At 40.0% G+C, this 12,490-nt stretch overlaps 1 protein-coding gene across 1 annotated transcript; it reads left to right on the plus strand.

The window, feature by feature from the left end:
- Positions 1 to 288: 288 nt before the first annotated feature.
- Positions 289 to 1,761, plus strand: LOC117395355 (zona pellucida sperm-binding protein 2-like). Its single transcript, XM_059007397.1, has 6 exons — positions 289 to 313; positions 605 to 785; positions 874 to 1,015; positions 1,260 to 1,346; positions 1,433 to 1,537; positions 1,628 to 1,761. Exons 1-5 carry the CDS (start codon positions 289 to 291, stop codon positions 1,466 to 1,468), a joined length of 471 nt encoding a protein of 156 aa, XP_058863380.1. The 3' UTR covers positions 1,469 to 1,537; positions 1,628 to 1,761.
- The last annotated feature ends 10,729 nt before the right edge of the window (positions 1,762 to 12,490 follow it).

The following is a 12,490-nucleotide window of genomic DNA, read 5'->3' on the forward strand; positions in this document are numbered from 1 at the left end:
AATATTTAGTCTAGCAGTTTCTATAGACAGCCTTGTGGTATTGTTCTAACATGGAACAAATATAGTAAGTCTCATGTTCAATTGTGAAACTGAACTATTTATAACCAAAGCTTTTTTTTATTTTTAAAATTGTGAAATTGGTTAGTACGTGGCTGGGGGTGATCCTGAGTACCATATTAGCTAGTCTGCAACTTGGTATGCAGCTCCATACTAAATCTACAAGTTAATTGCAACCTGAGCCTTTGTGATTTCTCTTCCCGTTTGACAACAACCTCCTGACTTACGAGAATGAAGTACTGTTCACATCTTACCGGTAAGGATTGCAATCAAATTGAGTATCCTTGTGGTTGAGGCTGAAACTCTGCTAACCCCATCTCCTCTTTCCAGGTTGAGAGTTGCCTGTCACTATCTAGTCAATGACACCAAGGTAGTGCAGTTCTTGTACGAGAATAATTCTGCACCTGTAGTCCAGCCTGGCATGGGGGACCTTGCAGTCATCATGCGGCTTGCATTGGGAATGACTTGGCAATTAAAATAATATAGATGCTCTAGTAGCGTGTTTCCACCTATAAAATTCTCCCTTGCATCTCTGCAGATTCAACCTACAATGACTTCTATGGAGCTCGGGATTACCCTGTTGTGAAGTACTTGCGAAGACCCTTGTATTTTGAGGTAGAGCTCCTGTACAGCAGGGATCCACAGGCTGAATTGTTTTTGGACAACTGCTGGGCAACCTATTCTGCTGACAGGAATAGCTCTCCAAAGTGGGATGTTGTTGTGGACAGGTAAGATCCTGGAATATGATATTGCTGCTACAAAACCTAGGAATTGGAGTTGTGGCTGATGTGCTCCTGACCTACTTTCTCTTTCTAGCTGTGAGAACTCTGCAGATGAATACTTGACCATCTTTCACCCAGTGTCCAGCAATGCAAGAGTGCTGTTCCCTTCCCATCTGAAGAGGTTTGAAGTGAAAATGTTTTCCTTCACAAGCGGCTGGGATGCACTGAAAGGACAGGTAAAGTGGAGTGTTGGTATGGGGATCTTGTACCTCAATGTGTGGTTTGGATTGCTTTGCAAGCAGCAAATGGTCACTGTGCTCAAATCTTTAGTGAGTTGGAATGAAATATAACTGCACACTTGCAAGAAACACTTGCTATGATGCAATATATTTGTTTTTCAATTCAGTAATCCTCATTGGATGATGGTCCTGCCTGATCTATTGATGCTTGTTTTGCTTGACAAGGTGTACTGTCTTTCAGATTTACTTCCACTGCAGTGTTGTGATTCAAACCGGCCATCAGACAGCCTCTGTAGCAGACGGTGCATTCCAGGGAAACAGAGGCTTGGTAAGAGCTCTGTCTGTTGGGGGGGGGGGGGGGGGGGAATTTTGCATGCATTTGTTTTGATGGACTCCTCCTAATTCCTCCTGTAGGTCGCAGTGCTGAAGGGATGGACGGTGGTGCAGTAAAGGCATTTGTGTCTTCTGGCCCAATTGAGCTGAAGAGAGATGGATCCCTTCACTTTATGCCTAGAAGCGGTAATATGCATGATGTGAACACAATTGCAGTTAAAGTAAAATATATAACTATCTCTTTATATTCCACTAACTTTCTTTCTTCTCTTGCAGCCCAATTCAATGTGTCGTCCCTTCTGGGAGCTGCAATGGGTGTGTTCAGTGGTTGTCTTCGTAGCTGGAGTTGTATATTTTTGGAAAATGCCCAAAAGTGTGTATTGATAAATAAAAATCTTGCTTGTAAAGACTGGTTTTTGGTGTGTGGGTTTTTTTTAATTTTTTTTTATATATATATATTTTTTATTTATTTGGTGGGTGCTTGACTAATTCTACATAGATTATATATTGGTGTGTGTCAGAATGGCCATGTTAATGGGATTCTCTCCTCTTACTGCATTGAATGCTTTGCTTGTTTCCTGATCAGGCCATTCTCAATATGGTGTGTTACTCAAGGACTCTTCATTAATTCACTGTGTGAACCCGGGTCAAAGACTTTCCTTCTCCATTAAGTTATAACCCTCTTTATGTTCCTTTTTGCTTTGACATGCTGCTTTCAGTATGCAAGTTTAGGGTGAAATTATCAACACTCCTATATATTATACCTTATTCTAGCGTCACAAAAAGTGTGTAGATTTATATGGGCTGATTGCTTGTTTTTTTTGTTATGAATGCAAGTTTGTATTCATTGTGTTCACTGCAGTTTATACGTCTTTTACTGGAAGTGGTCCCTGGTGAGATCTCCAAGTAAGGTATTAGTTTAACTTTTTCAGTTTTGACACTGTACAAATGAGTCTTACATTTTTTTTTTTTTTTGAGTTATTGGTTAAACAAACCACTACTTGGCAACATGTTCTCTTCATGTTTGTTTTGACTGTTTTATATAGTCTGTTACTGGATAAACTCCTTTTACAAAACACGTTCCATAACAAACCGGTACACCCGATGCGGGGAATCTTTAGATCTGCGCACCAGTCCGAACCAGAAGTTCCATTCTTTGAGCTGTTTGGTTAACAGGAGGACTAAAATATATATAAGAGAGAGCTGAGTTATTGGAACTGAGTTCACTACACCCGCTGGCAACCCCTTGTGTAATGTGTTTATACTATATAGAGGACGCTGAGTTTGATGCAAGACTCGAGCAGACACATTCATATTATTAAACCTGCTCGCAGACTCTCCGGCGCCGTCACTCTGAGTGCTCTTTGAAACAGACTGGGTTTGTATTTATATTCATGTTCGGTTAATCAGAGATTATCGGCGGCCCGTCTGTAATACTACCGGAGATTTTAATTGCCCAGTTTGTACCGCTCTGTGCAGCACCGTCCCGTTTGTAACACTGTACGTGAACTGCATTCTGCTAAACAAAACATCACAACAGCAGCAGCAGCGCCATCTACTGGACAAAACCCAGACATACACGTTGAAACTGATCCAGTTCAATATCTACAAAGCCTAAATAAGAAACTATTAGCGAAGCCCCGAAAAAGAAAATATTATTCAAAACGGTTTAAAATCAAATGTTTAATTGTTACTCTCACCATTTTTAGTTACTGTGGAACTACTTCTCTCAGTGGAACACAAATAAAAAATATTAATATTAAAGTCTTCTTTATTTACCAACAACACCACACTCCTAGACCCATTTAATAATAGCAATAATACACTCCAGGGTGTGTGTGTGTTATCATGAGATATATCACCACTTCCTGGGCGGTTGAAGAACTCGACTTCGTCTAGTGCCTCCCAACGCACCCAAGGCATGGTGATATTACCTCATGATAACACACACACACCCTGTCGAGTATTACTGCTTCATTAATGTAGTCATTAGGTTTATATGTCACATTCCTTTGTTGTCACTGTATTGATTTAGATATTCGGGTTGGATACCTCGGAAGCCAGCGGAACTCCAGCGTTTCTCCGACAACCACTGATAACCCCTCCCGTGATGATCGGCGCTGCCATGACAACCCATGACATCACCCGCACAAGTTACAACACGGCGAGTCATTTTTTGTAGCACAATATTAACGTGTTATTGTTTTCACAAAATAACATCAATAAGATTATCAAATCACCTGCTAGTGTGTACTAAACAAAACCTCAAATATCAGTGAATTGATACAGAGACAAGCCGTGACACCAGCAAGGGGTTAAAATTAAATTAATAAATACATTACGACATGAAACAAAAATACATGTGGGTGTATTTTAATCAAAAATCCATGCATCCATAATTCTGATTATAATCTCGCAGCTAATTATTATCAAATGATCAATTTCTATATTTCTCGGAGTGCTAATGTGGTGTTATAGTTTAATATATTAATGGATTTTAGAAATCATCTATGCTAGTCTGCCCCTCAACCAGTTTTAAATATAATTTAGATTTAAATGGCAGGTAGTATATAAATCCATTTCTAAAACAGGTCGCATTTTGTAATTTAAATAGGCCTACGTCTGAGATACCAAAACGTATTTTTGTTTCATGTCGTTATTAATGTATTTACTTATTAATTTGGTTAAACTTGAATCTAGCCTTACATTTTAACTTCTTGAAGTTACCACAGCGTGTCTATGTATGAATTACTGACGAGTAATATTTGTGATTTGATTACTCTAGCAGATGAACTGATAATGTATGGATGTTATTTTGTGAAAACAATACATTGTTAAAAAAAGAAATACTACAACATTTAATAAATAAATAAATTATACACCAAACTGAAGCACATTTGTTTAGTCTTAATATCATAACAAATATACTTATAAGTACGCACTTCCTTTTATTTGTTGGAAAACGGTCTGGAACTGAAGTAAAGTGTTTTTTTTAATACAGTGCTATTTGAGTATTTAAAATATGGTTATCTTCAAAATTAAAATGCCAGCAACGGTGTGTTAATTTAACGAAGCGCCTAACGCCGCTCGGAACGTTCGCATTTTTAAATCCTAACGGTCTCTGCTCAGCTGAGTGGAATGTTCACGAGCCGGTTGCCTAGCAGCGTCTCCCCCTCCTTCTCTGCCCCGCCCTCTCGCCCTCTCTCGTTGCTCCAGCTAGGAGTTCAAATTTAGCTTCGTTATATTAGCACAATTCTTTACTAACTTTTACAAATTAGCTTATTAGGGGCTTCGTGTTTTTAAGCTGATTCAGGTGCAGTCCGGCAGACTGACTGGAGCATCATTACAGTATACCGCACTACTGTCAGCTTCGTGTGGCGGCTCATACACAAAATAATGAACGACTGTTAAATAAATCACATGTATTGCTTTTTAATGCTAAATATGTATCTGGTATTCTAAGTATTATCTACAATTAATAATTCAGCTCTATTCATATTCCCAATGTAATACAGTATTAAGACAGGCTCCAGTATTATAAATAAATAAACACGCTTTAAGAGAAACAGCAGTGATGTTTATTGACCATTCACATACATTCTCTATATGTTTCTACATTGTGGTTGCACAGGGACAAGGGACTCAGTGATGTTAAAAAAAAATTAGAGCCTACAATTAACTAATATAGAAAGGAAGGGGGGAGAAATGTATTGCCTGTGTGCAGTACCTTACACTTTCCTCTATTAAATGTCATTTGCCATGTGTCTGCCCAGTTCTGAATGCTGTCTAGATCATTTTGAATGACCTTTGCTGCTGCTACAGTGTTTGCAACTCCTCCTATTTGGAACTGCAAACACAAGTCAAAAAGGAAGTTAGAAAGGCCAAGAGAGATAGATATGAATGAACATTGCTAAGGGGGCTCAAACCAATTCCAAAATGTTTTTCCAATATTATAACAGCAAGGGAACATTCAAAGAGAAGGTTAAATGTCTAAGAGATGCAAATGGCAAAATCATAGACAAAGAAAACAAAAATAGCAAATATATTAAATGATTACTTTTCACAAGTTTTTACAAAGGAGGATACGGACAACATGCCCCACATGTCGACCTGTTCCTATCCAGTTTTAAATAACTTTAGCATAACAGAGGCAGAAGTGTTAAAGGGACTAGGAGCTGTTTTTTATTTATTTATTTATTTATTTTTTTATAAATTTAGTCGTCGCCAATTATTTTTACCCCAGTTTTCACCCCAATTTAGCATGCCCAATTATTATCTGTATCCCTGGCTCACCGCTCGCAACCCCCCCGCCGACTCAGGAAACGGAGGCTGAAACACGCGTCCTCCGAAACGTGCTCCTTCCAAGCCGTCATTTTTCGCACTGCAGATCCACAGCAATGCTACCAGACCTATAGTGCCGGAGGACAACACAGATCTGGCGGCCCTATCGGCCACAGGGGTCGCTGATGCGCGGCGAGCCGTGGATTCCCCTGCCGACCTAAGCCCTCCCTACCCGGGCAGCGCTCAGCCAATTGTGCGCCGCCCCCTAGGAACTCTCGGTCACGGTCAGCTGTGACATAGCCTGGATTCGGACCTGCGATCTCCAGGCTATAGGGCACATCCTGCGATTTTAACATCCAGCCTTTACTGGATGTGCCACTCGGGAGCCCCAGGAGCTGTTAAAATAAACAAATCCCCTGGGCCAGATAAGATCCTCCCAATAGTACTCAAAGAAATGAAAGAAGTTATTTACAAACCGCTAACCAAGATCATGCAACAGTCTCTGGACACAGGGGTTGTAGCGACAGACTGGAGAATTGCAAATGTAATACCGATCCACAAAAAGGGAGACAAAACCGAACCAGGTAACTACAGACCAATAAGCCTGACTTCTCTTATATGTAAACTTATGGAAACTATAATAAGATCTAAAATGGAAAATGACCTATATGGTAACAATATCCTGGGAGACAGTCAGCATGGTTTTAGGAAAGGGAGATTGTGTCTAACTAACCTGGTTGATTTATTCTCAAACTGAACACAGTAGGGATTCAAGGAAATGCATGCACATGGATTAGGGAGTGGTTAACATGTAGAAAACAGAAAGTACTGATTAGACGAGAAACCTCAAAATGGAGCGAGGTAACCAGTGGTGTACCACAGGGATCAGTATTAGGTCCTCTGCTATTCCTAATCTATATTAATGTGAAATAAACCAGTCCAAAACGAGACATTGATGCTAATAGTTTTATTGCTGAAAAAGCTTTACAGAAAGAGAGAGGCTTTTACCCAGTTTCATGTAACAGCAGATCGTGTTGTTTTGGCAGGACAGCATTTATACTGGTCAACAGTTTGAGCATTTGTTGTCATGAATGCAAATAAAGAGATTTTAAAATAAGTGAGAGATGAAGAAAATCTCTATATAAACACAATGTTTTTGTCAGTCTGTGAACAAGGCCTGTCACGGGACACTTGTGACATCACAGGGTGGCTGTGAGGAGCTGGGAGAAGAAAGGAGTCTACTGGTCAAACCTGACCCGGTGCAGTGATTATGAGCTGGGGCAAATCAATCAAGCACGCTCTCCAAGTAACGCTTTGTATATGTGCCCATGTGCAGCTGTGTTTCTATCCAAACATGTGTGAGCATGTGATCTCACTGAGAATCTGAGACGACATGTTAAATAAGTACACCTTTCCATACAATGTAAAGACCTGCTTCATGAGAGGCAGGGAATCACCCAATAGAAAAACAATGTTTTCTCTATTATATATCCTTGAAGAGATTGACCAAATGCACAACAGGGAGCAGCTGTTTTAAACAAACTGGGAATGGCCTGATAGAAATAAGTATGGGTGCTGTAGCTGTGTGTGGGGAGAGGGACCACAACAGAAAGGTTACAGCCATGCTACAAAATAAGGTTGCTGGTGTGTTTAAGCTTTGCTTGCAGGTCTGCTGTCAGGTAAACTCCAGCACTGTGATCCCTGGGCGCTGCTGCTTCTCAGTAGTGCTGGCATCGCCTGCAGCGGTAGGTACGCCAGTCTGAAACCAATTGAAGACATTATCAGCAACCTGGGCAGAAAAGCTATTGTTCTGATTGATACCCTACAGAGCATTGCACAGCTAGGTAATGAGACTGTGGGGTGGTAATGGTCAGCATTGTCTAATAATATAGATAATCAGTGTCACACTGAGCTGCATAATTGAACTCCCTCCCATGTGTAGATAGCGTCCTCCACACTCTTTGTATTGCACTCATTTGAATTACAAATTTGAAAAAAAGCTTAGTGTAATTCAGCATGCAATTTCACAATCCCAAAGGGTATGGAATCAACTGCTAAACTGTGGAGCCACCACAACCTCTCAATACAATCCTATCAATAAAAGACATGGAAACCCTCTATACTAGTTCAAATGCCAAACACGTTTCTGAGGTTTTATTCAGAGCAATCCTGGATCAAAGCTCATCTGTTTTGACCCCTGATTTTATATTTTATTTCACTAAAATGACAAAAGTTCCACAGGAGATTGAGGTCAGTGGACCCTTCTTCTCAACTCAAAGCCAACCCTGACATAATGACCTCCCACAGAGAACTACTGTACACACACCATAAAACAGCAGCAATCCCATTCATCAGATCTCCTGGGATTATTTGTGGAGTTGGTTACTCCGGCATGAGATCACACACATGTAATAAGTTTAAGTATACATTTCATGACTGAAGGAGACAGGTTAGACTTTCCTCTTTCCAATAAGTTACGAATGAGATCAATCGATCAATAGTTTGAGACAATGCAGTTGAAAGATGAATCATAAACTCGTCTTGATATTTCCAGTTGAAGGATTATGATGGATGGCATCTGTTATAAAACTTATTCCAACAATTCTGTGTCTCTCTTGGAGTTCCATCCATATTTGACCTGGTCGACCTCATGTTCTAAACTGATATGGAATGACACTTGGTTTTCTATTTCAAATTGTTCTAATATATCCCTCAACCAATGTATACAGAAATAATAAGGCATACTCACAGCGAGCGCAGCGGTACCCATGACGGTAGTAGAAATAGTAGTGATAGTGATGAGCTACACAAAAAAGAAAAGATAATTAGGAACAGTCTATTTTTAACACAGAGCTGCTTAAACCCACTGCCTTCCACACTGTAACCCAGAACTCAACCCCCTGAGCTACTCAGGGACAGTGGCCCAGTGGTTAAAGAAAAGGGCTTGATACCAGGAGGTTCACATCACGGCTCAGCCACTCACTCACTGTGTGTGACCCTGAGCAAGTCAAAACGTAAAACTGGGGTCCTATTATAAGTGACTGAAGCAGCTGTTGTTGATGCATAGTACACCCCCTAGTCTCAAAATCACTTTGGAGAAAAGCGACTGCTAAAAGACTAATGAATAAAAAAGTAATACTCAGATCCACAAGCATGCATATTGCCTTCCACTCTGCAGGGCACCACTTTCTCAAACCACTGAGCTAGTCAAACCCACTACCTTCCACACTGCAGCTCTGCACTCTAGTCATTGAACTGCTCAAACCCACTATCTTCCACACTGCAGCTCTGCACTCTAGCCACTGTGTCACTGAAGCCTCTCAGCAAAGCTACACTGATAAACAATTCGTGCCCTGATTGAAAATAATACATAAAACCCACTGATTGCTGCATCAAATAAAGTAGAATCCATTTACTTACCATAGTAGCATCTGTACCTTACTGTGAAAGATAAAAGTGATATATTGAGTTCAGTCCATTTGAAGTCACTGCAGTGGCTGCTTCATACAAGAATGGGGCCTCAGTAGTGTATTAGAGAGCTATATACAGTGCATTGCGAAAGTATTCGGCCCCCTTGAACTTTGCGACCTTTTGCCACATTTCAGGCTTCAAACATAAAGATATGAAACTGTAATTTTTTGTGAAGAATCAACAACAAGTGGAACACAATCATGAAGTGGAACGAAATGTATTGGATATTTCAAACTTTTTTAACAAATAAAAAAACTGAAAAATTGGGCATGCAAAATTATTCAGCCCCTTTACTTTCAGTGCAGCAAACTCTCTCCAGAAGTTCAGTGAGGATCTCTGAATGATCCAATGTTGACCTAAATGACTAATGATGATAAATAGAATCCACCTGTGTGTAATCAAGTCTCCGTATAAATGCACCTGCACTGTGATAGTCTCAGAGGTCCGTTTAAAGCGCAGAGCATCATGAAGAACAAGGAACACACCAGGCAGGTCCGAGATACTGTTGTGGAGAAGTTTAAAGCCGGATTTGGATACAAAAAGATTTCCCAAGCTTTAAACATCCCAAGGAGCACTGTGCAAGCGATAATATTGAAATGGAAGGAGTATCAGACCACTGCAAATCTACCAAGACCTGGCCGTCCCTCTAAACTTTCAGCTCATACAAGGAGAAGACTGATCAGAGATGCAGCCAAGAGGCCCATGATCACTCTGGATGAACTGCAGAGATCTACAGCTGAGGTGGGAGACTCTGTCCATAGGACAACAATCAGTCGTATACTGCACAAATCTGGCCTTTATGGAAGAGTGGCAAGAAGAAAGCCATTTCTTAAAGATATCCATAAAAAGTGTCGTTTACAGTTTGCCACAAGCCACCTGGGAGACACACCAAACATGTGGAAGAAGGTGCTCTGGTCAGATGAAACCAAAATCGAACTTTTTGGCAACAATGCAAAACGTTATGTTTGGCGTAAAAGCAACACAGCTCATCACCCTGAACACACCATCCCCACTGTCAAACATGGTGGTGGCAGCATCATGGTTTGGGCCTGCTTTTCTTCAGCAGAGACAGGGAAGATGGTTAAAATTGATGGGAAGATGGATGGAGCCAAATACAGGACCATTCTGGAAGAAAACCTGATGGAGTCTGCAAAAGACCTGAGACTGGGACGGAGATTTGTCCTCCAACAAGACAATGATCCAAAACATAAAGCAAAATCTACAATGGAATGGTTCACAAATAAACATATCCAGGTGTTAGAATGGCCAAGTAAAAGTCCAGACCTGAATCCAATCGAGAATCTGTGGAAAGAACTGAAAACTGCTGTTCACAAATGCTCTCCATCCAACCTCACCGAGCTCGAGCTGTTTTGCAAGGAGGAATGGGCAAAAATTTCAGTCTCTCGATGTGCAAAACTGATAGAGACATACCCCAAGCGACTTACAGCTGTAATCGCAGCAAAAGGTGGCGCTACAAAGTATTAACTTAAGGGGGCTGAATAATTTTGCACGCCCAATTTTTCAGTTTTTTATTTGTTAAAAAAGTTTGAAATATCCAATAAATTTCATTCCACTTCATGATTGTGTCCCACTTGTTGTTGATTCTTCACAAAAAATCACAGTTTCATATCTTTATGTTTGAAGCCTGAAATGTGGCAAAAGGTCGCAAAGTTCAAGGGGGCCGAATACTTTCGCAAGGCACTGTATTTCAAAGGAGTGTCTCTCTATTTGTACATTTCTATTATTGGCAAAATCCAAAGCCAGGGCTCCTTCTTTATATCCCCTCCCACAGGATACAGAACACCTCACTATGTGAGTATGTATTAAATGAAGATGGCATTTCTTATTAAGAGCAGCTAATTCATACTATTATACAATAATACCCCATTCCATATTCTCAACATCAGCTGTAGGAGGCCCAATTGTTAACATGTATTCATTTCTTGTGAAGCGCACAGTACATGTGTATTGTATTGTAGTGTACAGTCACATTTTTATTAAAATATCAGATTCACACTTACCACGAGCACAGATGCTGTAATCTGGAAATGAAATAAACACACACCATTAAATACAATTTAAAACAATATATACAATTCATTTCTATATATTAATGTACCATAATGAAATAAAATACTTACAACAGTAAGCTGTTCCAAAGAAAAAGAAAAACAGAAACAGTGGTTATTGGATTTAATAGTTCACTTTATATTCATGTTTGAGTTCCATTTACTGGAATGTTTTCTGTTCCTCTGAGAATATCAGTTGATTCTGATAGCTGTTACAGGCTTAATGAAGACACCAAGGGGCTCATTTCAAAGTGTTTCCACCAGTCTGTCCACAACTATGAAACCACTGCATGGTAGAATATGCTGTAATACTGAAGTGTTTCTCAATGTCTTCAATCAATTGACTTGCAGTCTACAATCCATGCAGTTCACCCAAACCAGGAGCCAGCTCCAGAGAGACACACACTTACTTCTGTAGTGTCTTTTGGACAGAGCATCCTTCTTCACTACCATGGACTGTGTCAGGACCACTTCAGAATCCACTTCAGGAGACAGAAAGCACGTGAAGATCATTAAACAAACAGTAGGTTGCATCCCTTCTATTTAAACACAGACCATGTTGAGGAACTCTCCAAATCTGGATTAGGATTTCAATGTACATTAAAGAAGATTGCTGAACAGTAAGGAGCTTCAGATTTCATTTTGTTAGAGTGTGTGTTACAATGTTTTCACCTGAGTTCAGGAGCTGCTCTTCAGTTCTAGTTGCCTGTCTTAGATATATGTACAGAATGTAGGCTGGATCAGTCAAAGTGTCTTTATAGAAGAGCCAGTGACTGGATCACGCTTCCTTCTGCTTTCAATTCACTGCTATGCACTAGATGGTGATGGCACTTACTAACAGAAAGATATTTCAGTCTGCATTACATATGAAAAGAATCACACAGACTTATGCACAAAACAACTGTGGTCAACTATGAAAGGCGCTATATAAAATAAACATTGATTGATATAAAGGTAAGGGAACAGGACAACCTTTTAGTCAAGTTATTATATCTCAGTTGGGCAATCCTTCTTACTGACATGTAAGGAGATCAATTAATACAATAAGTCTTATTAAAGGTGCTGCATCAACACATTTAAATGCACATGTTAAATGCAAACAGATTAAATATTTTCAAAGTGTATATCCCTCAAGCTTTGTGTTTTCCTCTTCCGCATCAGTGTGACAGACAGACAGACAGACAGACAGACAGACAGACAGAAACACACTCAACAGAAGAAGCTATAGGCCGTCTGTACTCACTGTCAGCTCTTTTCTCCATCATATTGTCTCCTATCAGGTAAAACAGAAATAGGTTTATACAGTTAGAAGTACATT

The sequence above is a fragment of the Acipenser ruthenus genome, chromosome 35 (assembly GCF_902713425.1).
Source record: "Acipenser ruthenus chromosome 35, fAciRut3.2 maternal haplotype, whole genome shotgun sequence".
NCBI lineage: Eukaryota > Metazoa > Chordata > Actinopteri > Acipenseriformes > Acipenseridae > Acipenser > Acipenser ruthenus.